General features: G+C 40.1%; 1 protein-coding gene across 26 annotated transcripts in view; it reads left to right on the top strand.

Moving 5' to 3' along the window:
• Positions 1–18,128, top strand: part of Sorbs2 (sorbin and SH3 domain containing 2) — a 136,463-nt gene that overhangs the window by 102,582 nt on the left and 15,753 nt on the right. For 12 of the 26 annotated variants that reach the window (XM_085843983.1, XM_085843984.1, XM_085843981.1 and 9 more), the window contains 5 exons: positions 5,525–5,613; positions 6,766–6,812; positions 9,465–9,579; positions 9,666–9,794; positions 11,506–11,706. In XM_085843983.1, coding sequence (XP_085700109.1) covers positions 5,525–5,613; positions 6,766–6,812; positions 9,465–9,579; positions 9,666–9,794; positions 11,506–11,706 — 581 coding nt within the window. Of the gene's footprint in view, positions 1–874; positions 2,456–5,524; positions 5,617–6,765; positions 6,813–9,464; positions 9,580–9,665; positions 9,795–11,505; positions 11,707–15,277; positions 16,058–17,450; positions 17,646–18,128 lie in introns of all 26 variants that reach the window. The other 14 variants (XM_085843980.1, XM_085843977.1, XM_085843975.1 and 11 more) reach the window with 5 other exon arrangements.

Below are 18,128 nucleotides of genomic sequence, written 5' to 3'. Positions count from 1 at the left end.
TGTCCAGGAGTTGAAACAGGACAGAATGGGTTTTAAATGCATGTAAAGAAAATGAGTTGTAAGGGAGGTGTCTGTGAAGGTGGGCAGAGTCAGGTTTACATAACAACTGTTGCACTAAAACTGTTGCCATGCACTGGTTAAAGGGAAACAGTAGCTGGTGTGTGTGCAAAAGACACTGTTTATGATGACTGGTCTCTGTGTGGGTAAGCAGCTGGCCTGTCTAAGACCTAACTTTCAGAAAGTGATTTCTTCATTAACTAACACACCTTCGTTATATTCTGCTCAGCCATGCCAGCAAATACCCTAAATAACAAGTCAGTCATGAAATGTTGTGGATTCATCTTTCTCAGATACAATCCAAATTGTAAAAGAATCCTGCTAATTTTAAGTATTTTTCTTACATCAACTTCCTTTCCCAAGCATTACATATTAACTGAATGAATTGACAATTTGGAAAGATCATAATGTATACATTGTTGAGAGAGAGAGAGAGAGAGAGAGAGAGAGAGAGAGAGAGAGAGAGAGAGAGAGAGAGAGAGAGAATGTCATGTGTTAGCATTATAGATAGAGTTATGGTCTGGACATGGCTTGCTGGCTAAAAGACAATTGAATTGTGCAATAGAAACGTGTTAGCTATACCAAGTGCATTTCATGTGTGATTGTGTTCACTGTAATGTCTACAAAGTTGCACTGAAAAATATTATCTTGCTTCCCTCTGAAATTAAAGCTATGTGTGTGAAGGTGGCCTATATTAAACCCACACTAACTAACTGCCTTCTCTTTGCTGTGCTAATATTGACATGCTCTCCTTTCTCTGCGAACCTTTTAACTTCTCCAAATGTCTTTCTCCTGCCATGCCGCTCTGGACTGAAAGGTGGGGATGATAGCAAAATGTGTCCGCCCCTTTGCAGTTACTCGGGGCTCAATGGCACCCCCTCTGGTGAGTTAGAGTGCTGCAACGCTTACAGACAGCATTTGGATGTCCCCGGGGACTCGCAAAGGGCCATCACTTTCAAGAATGGCTGGCAAATGGCCCGGCAAAATGCAGAGATCTGGAGTAGCACTGAAGAGACCGTTTCCCCCAAAATCAAGTCACGTAGCTGCGATGATCTCCTGAATGACGACTGCGACAGCTTCCCAGACCCTAAAACCAAGTCAGAGAGTATGGGTTCTCTGTTGTGTGAAGAAGACTCCAAAGAGAGCTGCCCCATGACATGGGCGTCCCCCTACATCCAGGAAGTGTGCGGGAACAGCAGATCTAGGCTCAAACACAGGTCAGCCCATAATGCCCCAGGCTTCCTCAAAATGTACAAGAAAATGCATCGCATCAACCGCAAGGACTTGATGAATTCAGAGGTCATTTGCTCAGTGAAATCCAGGATCCTGCAGTACGAGAAGGAGCAACAGCACAGGGGGCTGCTGCACGGATGGAGCCAGTCTTCCACCGAGGAGGTACCCAGGGACGTGGTGCCCACTCGCATTTCGGAATTTGAAAAGCTGATTCAGAAGTCGAAGTCTATGCCCAATCTAGGAGATGAAATGTTATCTCCTATAACCCTAGAACCCCCACAAAACGGTTTGTGTCCCAAGAGGCGATTTTCTATCGAGTCTCTGCTGGAGGAAGAAACTCAGGTTCGACACCCTTCTCAGGGTCAACGAAGCTGCAAGTCTAACACCCTGGTGCCCATCCACATCGAGGTCACCAGCGACGAGCAACCTAGAACACACATGGAGTTTTCCGACAGTGACCAAGATGGGGTTGTGTCCGACCACAGCGACTACGTTCACGTCGAAGGGTCGTCCTTTTGTAGTGAAAGTGACTTCGACCACTTTTCATTCACATCCTCTGAAAGCTTCTATGGATCCAGCCATCACCACCACCATCACCACCACCATCACCGACACCTCATCAGCTCCTGCAAAGGCCGATGCCCGGCTTCTTACACTCGATTTACCACAATGCTAAAACACGAAAGAGCTAAGCATGAAAACATGGACCGACCCAGAAGGCAAGAAATGGATCCTGGCCTGTCTAAGCTTGCATTTCTAGTTAGCCCTGTGCCTTTCCGAAGGAAAAAAATCCTCACTCCCAAAAAACAGACTGAACAGGCAAAATGCAAAGCCTCAGTAGTTGAGGCTCTGGACTCTGCCCTTAAAGACATTTGCGACCAAATAAAAGCCGAAAAGCGGAGGGGAAGCTTGCCAGACAACAGCATCCTGCACAGGCTTATCAGTGAACTGCTGCCACAGATTCCTGAAAGAAATTCATCTCTTCATGCTCTCAAAAGGAGCCCCATGCACCAGCCTTTCCACCCACTGCCTCCAGATGGTGCTAGTCATTGTCCCCTGTACCAAAATGATTGTGGGAGAATGCCTCACAGTGCCTCTTTCCCTGACGTGGACACAACCAGCAACTACCACGCACAGGACTATGGGAGTGCACTGAGCCTCCAAGGTGGATGCTCTTTTCTTTCTTTGTCTCACGTGGCACAGATCCCATCCTTTCTCGTATTCGTTTTTTTCCCATCCTGCATCTCATCACTCTTGAGCCTTGAGACCACGTGACGTCATTATGTGTTGCCAAGGAAAGAGCTGTGTGGTGCGGGCGTGTTTGACTAGGTAGTTCCCATTTGCCTGTGTGCTATTTGACATTCATGTGTTGGCTGCAAGTACTCATCAATTCACAAACATTTACTCACTTAAAACTAAAAGAAAGCTCAAATTTGTCACTTAATAGTAGGATAAAAACAAGTCGGATGTTGTAAAAAAAAAAAAAAGATAAAAAGAAAAGAAATGATAAATCTCCACATTCTTAAGGCTGTATTTACTTTTACTAATGCTATACAGCATGCTTCACAAACAGCAGATCAAAATGTTTTTAAAAAGCAGGCTATATAACTGGAAAGCTTCAAATCAAGACATTGATTCAAATCCAGAAAACAATTTTCTAGCAAAATAGCCCATTTTCTTTGGCTATCTAATATCCTAAAATAATCACCTCTCAAATTCAAAAGGCTAAATCAAGACAAAAACTATAATTCAATTTATGTATCCCTAAGATATATTTAGATTCATTATGAACCAAAGCCAGTGGTTTCATAGACTTTTCTTAGATTTTTATATTAACCTTAGAACACTATACTTATTCACTCAAAGAAGTTGGTCCCCACAAATTGTTTAATAACTCCCTCCATTTAAAGGGCACGATTTGAAAAATAAAGGGCACAATTTGGATGGAATTTTGTAAATCTACCTTTTAGATATAGATATGACTTCTATCATTTAAGGATCTCATTTTCTTCTTGATATACGCACTTGCTATTTCTGTTAGGATAATCTTGTACTGAAATGTGAATTGGATTATGCTAAACATGACTCTTGAGTAAGTCCATTTCACAGTTAATACAAGTGTTAGAAGGCAGATGACAGTTCTAACCAGAGGTATTTACTGAAGTTAACATAACTTTACAACAGCATACTTTGGTGCTTTTAGCTACTTCCCAAGTGAATCTGTTTAGGACAGACATGTCATGAGGCTGGAGTAAATTTTCCAGACTTGGGAGTGGGCTGTCAGTAGCAAGGCTTTAGACTCTAGCACTGCAGAGAGCTTTAGCTAGATGCATTGTCCAACTGAAACCAACATGAGCCAATGGATTTGTATTATTATAAGTGCTGTTTTACAATTGAGAAATTGAAGGGCAAAGAGGATAAAGTTTCTCACTATGACACAGATTACAGTAACAGCAAGAGAAGTCAAAGCCCTGTTAACTAAAAATATACAACATAAATATAATTTCTAATGGCAAAAAACCACAAAAGTGTTACTAACGACTGAACAATTTTACTTATTGGTATTTACCTTCACTTTAATTTGTACTGTACAACATGCTGGAAAACAATAAATTAGAATAAAAAGGGATGAGGTGATGGCTCAGTAGTTAACAGTCATTGCTTATCTACCAGAGGACCCGGGTTCAGTTCCCAGTGTGCACATGGTAACTCACAATGGTCCATATCTCCAAACCCAGGGAAAGACTGCCATCAAAGACACTGCACACACATGGTGCACAGACATACATGCAGACAAAAACCCATACACAAAAATAATGTCATATATAAAGGATAGAATAGATAGAATCATGATTTAATAATATTAATAGTATAGTTTTTAATTTACTTGATAAATAAATTTCAAATTCAAAAACTTAGATAAACACTTTCTATTTAAACTGAAACAAGTTGTAATCCAATTTTTTAACTACCTTCTTCAGTTTTCTGATACCCTGATATATAGTACATTATCAAAACATGAGTTTAAATCACTTAAAAAAATATACTATATACACAAATAAAAATTATCTTGATGGTTTGTAGTATTCAACATATTTATATTTGTTAAAGTGAGTAAATATTTTCTTAAACTTTGACCCAGTTGCACAAGTAAAATTCTATGATGATGCTGGATACTTTTATACCTTTAGTAACATCCTGCATGCAAATCACACAACTGTGTTAGGTTTAAGAAACTGAAAGGGAGACTTGCAGTTGTCATGTTTAAATGTAACTATTTATAATTTGTTTTAGTGAGAAAAAGGCCTCAGTATTTCATAAGCAATTTGGTAACTTCATATGAAGCTTTCTGGTTATCCTTTTGCTTTCTGGAATAACTATTTTACTTTCTGATTAGTTGAACATTCATGTACAAGGAAAAGTCATAAAAGGTATGGAATCTTAAGGCTCAATAAGTATTTACAAACAGTAATAACACACATTCAAGCATACACATATCTGTGCACACATACATGCATGCATACATACACTCACACATGCACACACTTACATGTATGCACATGTACATGCACACATGTGTGCACACACATACATACACATACTCACACAGGCACACATATACATGTACACACGTGTACAAACATACATGCTTGCATACACACATACATACATGCACACACATACACATGCACACAGACACAAGCACCCACATTCCACACACATGCACACATGCATGCACTGGGTAGGGTATGACTATAGTCCTATCATGTTCATATTTTATCTTTCTTCTTATCATCACTTCTGAGATTGTATTTCACAAACATTTGCTTCTAGAAATGTGTAACTTTTAAATGTTCCATTCTTTCTGAATCTTATAGTAATAATTATATATTGGAACCAAAAAGAATAGAAATATTAATCATGATAAATTTGGAGCGTGAAAATCCCAGTAACTAGGAATCATCTACACCAAGTATTGCAGTGTAATTAATTGTCAATATTTTATATATGATTAGAATATTTGTTGTTTGTGTATTTCTTCATTTGTGTGTGTGTGTGAGTGTGTGTCTTACATCATTACTTTACAGTTACTTGTGAGTTTTACATCCATGTTCTCATCAACAACATGTCTCCAAATTTGAGAGTAAAATAATTGCCACAAGGGCAAGTGGCTAGCCAGTGTCCTTTCAACAAAGCACAATCTCACTCTGGCTCCTCTCATCCTTTCCAACAGATCATGAGTCCCCTAGAAGTTACTCATCTACTTTGACTGACTTGGGCAGAAGTGCATCACGGGAACAAAGAGGAACTCCAGAAAAAGAGGTGGTTAGTTGAACAGTATTGGACTGTTTTTAAAGGACCTTCTGAGAAAGCACTTACCAGTCAGATATGTAACTCAAATCAGTCAATAGTTGAGACCAAAACCAGGCAGCCACGAGAGTCTGTAAACGGACTGCTTAGAGGCCGAGTCTAGGGCCCATGTTCTACTCATTTCTTCTTTGGAATGCACTTTGGGCAGTGAGCCCTTTCTGAGTCTTGACCTGGTACTCGGGAACCCATAGAGTTCTAATTGCCCTGCTTTGTGGGTGGGTGGGGGTAGGTGGGTGGGTACTTGTACAGATCACACCCACCCACCCACCTACCCCCACCCACCTAAAAATAGATACAGATTTTGATCAATCAAGTTCTTGTAGCACTGAGAAGTTCTCATACACCAGTGACTCCTGCTCCATCATCCTTAAACCAGAACTGGAACGCCTGTTCCCAACTGCCTTGGAAGCCACAAGGACTTTGACTGACAGCTTCTAAGATAGCCTGTGGGACCCTTACAAAGTCAGAATTTGCCCAAGTTGTGTTAATGCTCACCAGAATCACAAGGGAAGAAAAATGGGGTGAAGGAATTACTGATGTCACAAGCTACATAGTATGTTATGCCTCAAGTAAATTCATGGGCCCAAGAGTTTGAGGGCAGGCATGGGTATTACTTCATGACTAAAAGATAAGACAAAGGATTTCTCAACCCTCTATTCCTATATTTTTTGCTAACCTCTTGATAACTAGGCTACTTCTTGGATAGTCAGTATTTAGTATTTATGATAACTTCCTTTATGTCTTTTGTTTCTTTCCTTATGACTCAGACAGACTAGTGTCAATCCAAAGAAGTTAGAACAGCTAGCCCTCTACAATTGTCTGTTTATAGTTTTCAAAAAGGGCGCACATAGGACAGACGACTTCATGGGCATTTTATTGTATTATGGCATTGACCTACTTTAGTTCTAAAGCGAAGCCTGATGATGAAATCAGCTATGCCCCCATTTAGCTCACTGCTCTGTTGTTTGTTTTGGTTTGGTTTTGGTTTTGGTTTTGGTTTCTTGGTAACTTGCACATATTACTTAAATTACATGTGTTTTATAGCCCTTACGTGAAATCTTACAATTTTTTAAATTGGTGCAAAATGTTTACCTTCCTTTTCAGAAATTGCCTGCAAAAGCTGTCTATGATTTCAAAGCTCAGACATCTAAGTAAGTGGAATAAAAATGCACTATGTTTGAACCTCATTTTCACTATTGTTGTGAGGTGTGTGTGTGAATGAGTGTGTTACAAATAAGACTCAACTCTGAATTCTATAACCCACTCTAATCAGCTAATCAGCTAGCTCCTTTAGAATTACTAACGGACAGGATAATTTATTTTCAAGTTCAGCTGTGAATCGCCACGTCTTAAACCCCATCAGTTACATGAGTGACACACAATGAATGCAGAAGGGCTTCACGGGGAAATGAGAAGAGTATTTTTTCTAGAAATGTTTCTGTCAAGAATTGAGGTTTTATAAAAGGCAATACAGAGTAGTTATCCCTACCTAGCAAGGGGAACTTGAGAGCATTTGTATGTCCAGCTACACCGAGGGCAGGTAGTGGCATGAACAAGAACACCTACGCACAGAGGACCATGCAGAGAAAGCTGCATCTTACAGCACTCAGCGCTTAGAGATTCCTAGGAAAACCCAGTCCTGCCCTGTCTGTGGTGAGTGTTGGTGTTTTCATAGCCCTGTGTTGCTTTCCTGTTTCTTTAGGAACTTCTTCATCCAAAAGACAAGGCAGGTAAATGAAGGAGGTTAATACGAAGCACACAGTAGAGATCTATAGAGGAGAGGACTGTCTCCATCAAAAGTATGCCACCCTCCCCATCGCCAGAAATTCTCCCATGGATTCACCTCAAAGTTCCCATCACAACCTCATAGCACTGCTTAGCTGGGGCCTTGGTGAAGCCTTTGAGAGACAAACTACACCGTAAAAATTATTGTGTTTCCTCTGTAATCCAGACATGCTGTTGATACTTTGTAAGGTGTTGTGAAAAAATTATATAAGGTATATCTATTTTACTTGTACTTTGTGATAAGCCATCAAAGTCTTTCCTGAGTATGTACTATAGCAGACTATATAACAGAGGAAGGGTGTGTGCCTAGGGCTCAAAAGGTGTTCCAGGTACACTAGAAGCTGTACAGGAAGTTAAGAGGGAAAGGGGAAGGCAAGATGAGAAAAGTTAAAATGGAAGGAGTGAGGGTTGATTTGATCAGAACACATTACATTGTATACATGTATAAAATTCTCAAACAATAAGTTGAAAACTAAGTCTAAGCATGAAAAAAATCTACAAGACTCAGAGCCGGTGAGATGGCTCAGGGGGTAGGGGCTCTTGACATCAAGCCTGACAACTTGATCCTTTCTTTCTATATAATGGAATGGAAGAACCAATACCTATGAGATGTCTTCTGCTCTCCATATGTGGTGTTGTGTGGGTACCCACGGGCATGCACACACACCGACACACACAAATAAATGTAAAATAAGTAACAAAAATGTAAACAAGCTTCAAAGAGAAGATGACACACATCACAGAGGACAGGGTCAGGAATACGACTGGACCACTGCATTTAAATTGTCCCATGTGCCAAGCCCCTCACCCTGTTCATGGACCCCATCCTTCTCTGGAGGTCCCTGATGGAGAGTCAGGGAATCTTGCTCTCCCACGTTGCAGTAGGGGAAAGGCCATGGTACTGCCTGCCTGTACCATCCTAATTTTCGCAGGGCGCGCGCGCGCGCGCGCGCGCGCGCGCGCGCGTGCGTGCATGTGTGTGTGTGTGTGTGTGTGTGTGTGTGTGTATCTAAACTAATACAATCTGTGTGAGCTTTTGTAAAGTGTATTCACCAGCCACCCATCAAAGCCAAGAAGAAAGTGAGCCGCTCATCCTATGAATAGGTTTGTCTTAGTATAGCTTAATGATCCTCCTCTTGTTCTTTTCTCAGAAGAAATAAAGCTATAAAAAGAACATCTCTCACCTCCAATGTGGTTCTATATTATGTAACTTCCAAGGCTCATAAACCCAACCATCTTTGAAACCTGCAGAAGAAGCCAATTTTAGTCATTTTAAATTAGATGTGAATGCTTTTTGTATGTAATATGAACAACACACACATATATGTGTTTTAAATAAGTATTCATATAAAGTTATTTTTATTATTCAACAAGCTCAACTGTAATAAAAAAAAAGTCTCAATTGTAGATAAGAGAAAGAAGAGATGACTTCTCATTTCACATAGGGTCCACAATAGCCTGCATTTTAAATTACAATAAAAATACAGCAAATTATCAAAATGGGACTCTAGCTCTGGCATGAGAGATGGAGTGTTGAAAACTGGAGAATAAGGCAGCTTCCCTATACTGAATATATCCAGAATTTTAAGTGAATATAGAATTTTAATATATTCAGTAGAAAGAATCTATATTCACATTAGAAGAAAAGTTACTTGCCTATAATTCCCATGTATATTCTAAACTTTTAAGTAGGTGATGTTTAGAAATACCCTCAGTACAGGCCAAATTATTAGCTTATAAACATTAATATGACTATATACTAGCAAGGTGACAATAATCTGTCCCCTCTTTCAAATTGCATATCACTGCAGAATATCATTTACATAGGGTGTGAACTATATACTTGCTCTTCAAAATCATTTCCAAGATCACATTAAGTGACTTGTCGAAACTCATAAGGAAACCCTCATCTAACTGAGCTTAGCAGATGTGTCTCAGGTAAATAAAGAATATGGATCATAACACTAACTGCTATTCATTCAGAAAGAGTCCAGTAACCATGATCATGTCTCCTCCAGGGAGCTGTCATTTAAGAAAGGAGACACTGTCTACATCCTCAGGAAAATTGACCAAAACTGGTATGAGGGGGAACACCACGGCCGAGTGGGCATTTTCCCAATCTCGTACGTAGAGGTATGTCCTTTCTCCTTATCTCCTGGCGGATGCTGTCCCAAAGGTTGTCACGAGTTTACAAAACTAACAGTTATTCTCTTTTACAGAAACTAACACCCCCGGAAAAAGTGCAGCCCGCAAGACCACCACCCCCAGTCCAGCCCGGAGAGATTGGAGAAGCCATAGCCAAGTACAACTTCAATGCAGACACAAATGTGGAACTCTCCCTGCGAAAGGTAACCTAGCTGTGCTCTTTCTTGGTCGGGGTATTTTCGGTGACTGTGCTATTCTGAAGCTGAGCTAGGTTACCTTCTTTTCTAGAACATTCTAGGTCTTCTTTAGCTTCTACAAAAGACTCAAGGCTGTCCAGGGTCACTGTTCCCTCTGTTCCCTGTGACCCTGCCCTGTGAAACTGAGTTCTGAGAGTCTATCTGTGGCTTAGCCTGAGAATTGTGACCCTGAGTCCCCTCCAGTTGGTGCCTCTACTGGATACTAGGAAGCACATCTGTGGAACCCTGAGAGGAGAGCGAATTTTATTTACAAGATTTCAAAATATCTTTATACTCATTACTCATTACTCGACTTTATCTTGGAATTAAGGAATGAATGGTCCTAATGTAATGAAAATATATCCTCTCTAGAAGCCTTTTTGAAGAGCTATTATGCAATCCTGTTTCTTTGATCATTCTTTGCTAAGCCTTGTGATGGACCCACATATCTCCAGCAAGCTATCCAATGCAAGTCATTTGTCTGAAAACAAAAATCAAAAGGAATTCTTTAATTTCCTTTCTTGCACAGGTCAGGATACTAAATGAATTTGCTAAACAATGGCATGTATACATTTGAGGCAACCGGGTCTCCACACAGCACAGAAAATATGGTAGTGTAAATTGGGGTGATCTAGAATATGCCGTGCCTGTGAATAGTTGGTAAAGTGAGGGCGGCTCGGAGATGCAGGAGGCGGTCTAGTTCTCTCCTTCCATCCCTAGTTCTGCATCATCAGCAAGTCTCTCTTACCTTTCTTGTGTACTACTTAACCCAGAAACCCACATAGCACTGCACAGGGTAGCATCTTCTGGATCATACTTTAAGATTGGCCATTGTGTGAGACACCCCAGGAAAGCCTGTCAGCTGCCTGTTCTGGGTACATGAGAAAATCAGTGCAATTTAGGGAGATTCCCTTTTCCTTGATATGTTCTACCTGGTGATGAGGCGGCACATTTAACAAACCGTACAGCACTTTGAGTTAAAGAGAGCCTTTCCTGGAAGGGGCTCCCTTCATAGAAATGTCTACTATTGCAAAAGCCAAAGATGCTACTCAAACGCTTAGTGGGCAGAGTGACACTTAGAAGGGATGCTGGTATCGAACGTCCTGATCAGACCCAGGGGGACATTAGCCCTCTCCATGGCTATGGATATTCTTGGGTGCCACACTCTGTCACCTCTCAGGACATGCAGCGTACGGAAGGAAAACAGCATGCCATCCAACATTATGCCTTCCAGAAGATGGCATCTGTGACCCATTTCAGACAGTTTCTTCCTCCTGCATGTCCTCACAATGATTCTAGTGGAGATTAGATGAGGTTCCTGCCATTGATTGGGCACCTTCCATACTGTTTGCCTTTTGAAATGACTTCCACAAGTTGTTTTACTTTGAACTTGCATAAAACAGACATAAGCCCGTTCCCATCGACCGAGCATCCTTAGGACTCTAACGTCATGAATGGAAGGTTTGCTTGCATCTGTGCTGACAATCTATGCTTTTCTAATAAACACTGCACCCTTGCTCACTTTCTTCCGATCAAGCAAAAACCTGAGGTAGAAAACTGTTCCAAATAGAAAACTACCGCTTTATCAGAAAACAAACACAATTACTTTTTTTTTTTTTTTTTTTTTACATCATTGTGGTCTCTACTGACAATGCATTTTTCCCAATGCTCATTCCAGGGCGACAGGATTCTTCTTCTTAAAAGAGTTGACCAAAACTGGTACGAAGGTAAAATCCCAGGGACCAACAGACAAGGCATCTTCCCCGTGTCCTACGTCGAGGTTGTCAAGAGGAACGCAAAGGGTGCCGAGGATTACCCAGACCCTCCCCTGCCCCACAGCTACTCCAGTGACAGAATTTACACCCTAAGCTCCAATAAGGTAAGAAGCCAGTCCCTCCTGCTACCTCCGTACTTGGGATCTCAGAATGTGATCATCAGTAGGCCATTTGGGGGATATCAGACCATCGTACCTACTGTAAAGAAACAAATTCATATGTTCATGTACGTGGCTTGCGGGTTAGAAAATATGTTAACTTTCCTCAAGTAGATGCTGGTGTAAAAACTTAGTGTTCGTTTTTGTTAATTCTGTTTTCAAGTTATAGTCTATAAAGAGAGAGAAAATGTTAGTATCATCACATTTCTTTCTTGGCACATCTCAGTATTTCTGTGTATATAAATTACACACATAGAGATATATACACACATATACAGTATATCTAATCATTATATTTATTAGGTATATAATATTCTACGAAAGTCTTAAGGTATTTTCTTCATAGATAGTCTAAGGTATTATATTTAATTTAGGGCCTATAATTCCATTATTAGTTTAAATATTATAATTAGAGATACTCAGTTTTTTATTATTTGGGGGGCCACAAGTTCCACTATTTCACCTAAGCTGGTAGCTGAAGATGACCGATTATCTTTCTCAATACAATCTAGAAAGGACTTCCCATCCTGAATTGGTCCATTAGACCAAGGCTATCATCCAACTTCCCTTATCCCCCAAATTTTTCCTTCACTTTTCTGTTGAATTATAAGATACCTTATGGATGTAGGTAGGGTTTTCTTTCTCCTTTACAATTATTTTAAAATATAAACATGTAAAGCACCCGTGAAATTATTTCCAAAACATTGTCAAACGCCTCCCAGCAATGAAAGTTATGTATCCGGTTGTAGGTTATGTTAATTGTTGAGCTCCGGGCAAGGATAACAGACCATTAACACTGTGAAAATGTGAAGTCAAGGTTAGTTTCAGACAGTTTCCCCAGGAGCCTAACCCATCCTACTTAAGTAAATAACCTATAAACCTATCTCAATTGAGATGTTGTCCTTTAAAAGGTCTAAGGTTTGGCATTTTATTAATTCTAATGACTAGGTTTTAGTCATGGGTAATTACCATAAATTCTCTTCCCCTGAATAACTGAGCAGTTTGCGCCAGTTTGATTATGGAGTTTCCAGCATTTTACATTTAGAGATTGATATCCCTCCTTCAGTAGGTTCTTTTGATAATAGAAAAAGAATCTTCATCCATTCATATGTGTTTTACCTACCATCCATCTATCTTAAGAGAACTCTCAGATAACCCTCAAGTGATTGAACTTTTAAATAAATGTATGCAGGAGAGAAAAGCTTGCATCTGTAAATCTTTATTGGCGTTGAAGCACTTCTCTCATATTCTCTAGTTAACGATGGCAAGCTAATATTTTAAATCAGTGTTTTTGTCTGTTTCCTGAATATGTTTTAAATGGCATCCATGACTTGTGTTATAATACTGCATTTTACATAGAAGAATGTACAAATACCAAATTTTAAATTTTAATAGAGGATTGTTCAAGTTTCATGAGTAACCAATTGTCTTGTTCTTACTGGGAAAAAAAAAACCCTATGTCAATAATTTAAAAGAAATTCTAGTTTCATTTCAACTGGCTATCTATCCTATTATGCCATTAGCTTAATGAAGGAAATCCCTGTAGTATTGTGCTGGTCAATTTCAGGAAAAAAGAATATGTATTTTTAAATAGTGAAAGATACAAAATTACAAAAAAGATGGGCCTTCTATTTTCTAATTGGTATTTACAAATAGAGAAATGAATACATTAATAACTTTTGAATCATTCTTTGGCAAATTCAAATCACATAGCTTGATGTATTTCTATTTTGAGAAAGGCTCAAATATGTTATTTCTTATTTTGGTAAAACAGAATCTAATTCTAATCTTTTTTTAATATGAAATAACTTTAACTTTGTACTACATTTTGTGATATGGATACTCCTTAATCAAAATTAACATTTAATATTAGTATCATCAAGTCCGTTTTAAAGTTTTTGCTCTTTTAGCCCTTTAACAGGAATAAAGGTGACATGGGGACAGTAACAGTGAAGTCAGCAGTAGCAGATCGCAGTAGATACTACAGTTGTAATGACCATGGTGAAATTTAGAGATTTCCCACGCACATATTTCTGTCCACACAAGAGAAAAAAATAAAAGTATCCATCTTGAGTTACTATCAATTTCACTCACTCCCAACATCTAATCACTAAGATCAACCCTAACACTTCTGTGTTTGTATCCAGAAGTATAAAGTTGAACTTTAGCCAGTAAGAGAACTAATAGACTATCAGATGAGACTTCACCTTAGGACCAATGCGGCTGTCAACCCATCACAACATGTGTACGGTATGACGTCATTTCAGTGGCTTGGCAGACTTGGGTCCCGTAGGAAGATGCTCACACGGCTGTGTTATACTTGGTGCCATTCGTGACACCCCATGATGAGATTCCATCACACTTCCTTTAAAATGTAAATAAGTTCCACTGGTGCCCCACCCTACTAAAGGACACTTTAAGTCAACTGCTCAGTGGGAAATACTGTGCACTTGGACAGAGGAAAGCTCGAGGCTACCTTTGACTACATGTGTGAAGTATTATCCTAAACAGTCAACCAGAATATGCATCTCCAGAAACCTTTTCTGAAAGACTTTTATTCACAAACCAAAGTCAAGTATCTAGAAAGCACTAACTTAAAGGCCACCTTGCCAGCCTCTTCCACGGCCCTTGGATGCACAGTATGTAAAATTTGCTTTTCCCCCGTACAGTGAGGGAAGAGCAGTGTATACAAGTTACTAGGCAGGCTCTTTACAAGTACTTCTTTTGAATTTGCACCTGTTTTACTTAAAACATCCAAACTATATCAATAATATTAAAATATAAAGCATGATATTTTGACTTCCCAAGACAGCTTTATAAATTAGATTCCTTGGGCTTCCCTAAACTATCACACTTAGCAGATGGCCCTGCACGGGCATCTCCTGTCTGCTTCGGTGTGAGCATTTACTTTGGAGGTGTTTGAGACTTTGAAGCAGTGATTACACAAGATTGGTCTCATTCGGATCCTGGACCTCTATGGTTAAGAACTATATTTCAGCATTTATTCCCTTAAACATATGCTCCTTTTTACTAAGTCTAAAATGCTTTATGCCTCATAAATGGGGCAACTGTGAAAACTCAGGAGTGGGGAGGCAAAACGGTCAATCAAATCAGAGAATAAAACAAAGCTGAGTTATTCACTATCCCCAGCTATACTTGCAGTATAGACAAGAGTCCACATCGTCTCAGGGAAGTGGATTAATAGCAAGCCTTTTAGGGTTTCATTGCCTGCCCTCCTGATGCCTGTGAAGCTCTCTCTAGCTTCCCTTTTGATGCTGGTATCTTCCAGAACTAAGAGTGTTTGGTTGCTCGCAGAAAGGTTTAGAGTTAGCCTAAATGATTTTATGCATTTAAGTTTCGAATAACTTCTCCCCATCTAGAAATCTTCCAACTGTCTTCCATCTATGTCTGTGCTACAGCCTAAAATTATATTCATCACTGTACCTCTCTCATGGCATTTTCATGTGTTGTTATCTTCTTTGTTTGTTTTACTTCATAACTCCTGATCATTTGTAAGTTGGCTTCCAGTGACCATGCCTGTCTTCCCATGAACAATGCTATGCCTGGCCCAGAGGAAAGAGCCATCCAGGGAACTGCCCAAGGGTGGCTATCTCTGACAGACTGGTGTCCACCAGCGAACCCATTGGCTCCAACACCGTCATCTTTCCTCGACAACTTCTTGATTGAATTAGAGAAGTTTAGTGCTTTAACCTTACCATCTGACCAGGCCAAACCAAACATTCTAAACCAAGTCATCCCTGAAATTAAGGAGGAGCCCTCTCCTCTCCCTCTCTCACTGCCTCCAGCCTCTGTACCAGTCAAATCACCTTGCTGTCTGTCACCTTCTCCCCACTCAAGTACCACTTCAACCGAGGCCCAGACAACCAACACAGAGTCTCTTCAGGATCACACAAAGGATACTCAAAGCAAATTGGTAGATTTGAATAAAAAGAGAAGAGGTTTTGCAGACCCTACCAAGATCCTTGAAGCCCTAGGTGATAAATTTGTGGCCTCTGCATGCACCAATGTGGGTGCCTTGCCTGTAACTCTTCCTGTCATTGGAGAGGAAGATGAGGACAGCTCTGAGGGGCTTGCATACCAAAAATGGCTTCCAGGATCTCAAGAACAAGATGCCACGTGGTATGACCCCAGCAGTACAGAGGTGACACCACAACTGCACATCAAGGAGGAAGAAGAGGAGGAGGAGGACCCAGACTGCTTAACATATTCACTAGGCATTCCCTCACATCCTAGGAGCCCCAAGGAAGACATCAATGCAGCCAAAACCAGTAATGAGGTATCTAATGTTGCCTAGATACTGGGGACTAATCAGTAATGCAATTATTCAGAAGTGTTAATAATATTACTAAATACCTACTTCTGACACTGCCTTAGTAGGTTTCTTTATGAGGAGTATAACTATTGGAAATTCCGGGGTGGAAGGATATGCAAGTATGATATAGTTTATTAAAATGATAGGAATACCCCACTCTCCCATTACCCCTTTCTCACTATAAATCCAACTTTTATATACTTAAGTTTATTGCCTTTCTAATATCCTAATGTTATTAATGATAGCTAATCATTAGCTCATAGTCTCAGACACTGTTCTCAGAACCCAAACATCTTTAGGAAACATGGTTATCCTTGCATTAGAGATGCAGAAGCAGATAGGTAGACAGGCTTGTCTAATTCCAGGATGAACCAAGAATGCCCCTTGACGTGAAGGCAGTCTGCAGAACAGAACGACAAAGTAAAGAAAGTAAAATGTCAAAAATTAAATAGTTCTCCCATCCCTGTTTGACTCTTCTGGGAGAGTTGTTCTCCCAGCTGCTTGTAGTCTGGGTCCTGCATCTTTTTCCTACAAAGGACCTTGACCAGTAGTTTCCATCAATGTAGGAAGGGAAGGACCTGAACCACAAGTCCATGAATTTCTCTCTTTAAAAATAAACTTTATCATCTAAATCCAATACCAAGTATGATTATCTATAAATTATGAAAGTATTAAATCAAAAAGTTTGTAGCACATTAAGTAATTGTGATATTACACAGATCATTTTCTTCCATGATTCCTCTGTCTCTAAATAACTAGGCATGACTGTAGAAAAGAAACCCAAAGCTTAGTGGCACAGAAAAAAATTCACTGTAATAAGCCAAGCATGCAACTAAATATCTTACTTAAACATCAGATTTTTCCCTTCAATATTACCATCTTGAAGGTGTGATTAGACCTTCATTAGGATAGGTTTTGTTTACAGGCTGTGCTATCTGCTTGTTTCAGACAGGATCTTAGGCATGGCGTCTATCCTTCTAAGGTTAGCAAGCATCTCTGTGCTCCAAAAAGTTCCAACTTCCCTAGCTATGTGACTGTTTACCTTATGTTCGCCTACCTTGCAAGCAAGTTATATGTCATTGCAGAGTTTTAGGTACCTTACTGCCTTCATGTTGAGGGGGAAAATGCCCTCACAGACAGACTAGTAGAACCCAACCACCTACATTCCCCAAATCCTTTCCATTGAGATTTTGAAATCAAAATTTAAAGCGCTGTTCTACAGTCAGTGCTTTCAAAGCAAAAATACATAAAAATTACTTTTCCCGAGATATTTTACAACTTTTAAGTTATTAGATATGAAAGGCCCCTTCATCTGGACATGAGCATAATCACATCTTGTCTTTCCTCAACATTGAAGCCACCTTCATTTGCTTCGGGAGATCGAGCTGCTACGCCTGTCCCCAGCTGTCTGTTCCCTTCCCCTCCAACTCCTCCTCCTCTGGCCTCTGTCTCTGACCTGGTCTGTGAGCTTTTTCAGCCGACCCAGTCCCCCTCACCTCCTCTCCTCCCCAAATACCCTTATCAACAGGAGACACAGTCACCCAAATCAAAGGTAATTGCATCTTGAGTGTGGTCCAACTTACTGCATGTCTCTCCGTGATGTTCAGGACGGGTGTGCATTTGGATTTCCTGCCGCCTTACAACATCTAAAAAGTTATGGAAATTGTGACTGCTAACTTTTAACATCATCAGCATGGCCTCCATCCAACAATTTAAAGAGTCAAATCTGCATAGCAACCGTACCCATATTGAGAAGAGAAACAAACTAAAACTTACCTCATAACCCAAGGTAACCAATAGATTGTGTTTTAACACAATTATTGGAGCTATCACATTCAAAGGCGTAAGTTTAGTGCCTGCCAGCTTGAGTTGTTCCTCAGTAGACACGATGCCTTCCACAGTGCCTAAGATCAGAGTGGTCCTTGGAATTACCTGTCTAGACCCCCACTCTTTCAAAGGATACACCAAGGATGATCTTTGGTGTTGACTACGGAGCATCCATCTCTGATACTTGAAGTCCAGCAGCCCAGTTGGC

Source organism: Mus caroli, unplaced genomic scaffold (assembly GCF_978045245.1).
Source record: "Mus caroli unplaced genomic scaffold, Mus_caroli_1 scaffold_10, whole genome shotgun sequence".
Classification (NCBI taxonomy): domain Eukaryota; kingdom Metazoa; phylum Chordata; class Mammalia; order Rodentia; family Muridae; genus Mus; species Mus caroli.
Note: the sequence above shows the minus strand (reverse complement) of the source record. Positions and strands in the feature narration are given on the sequence as shown.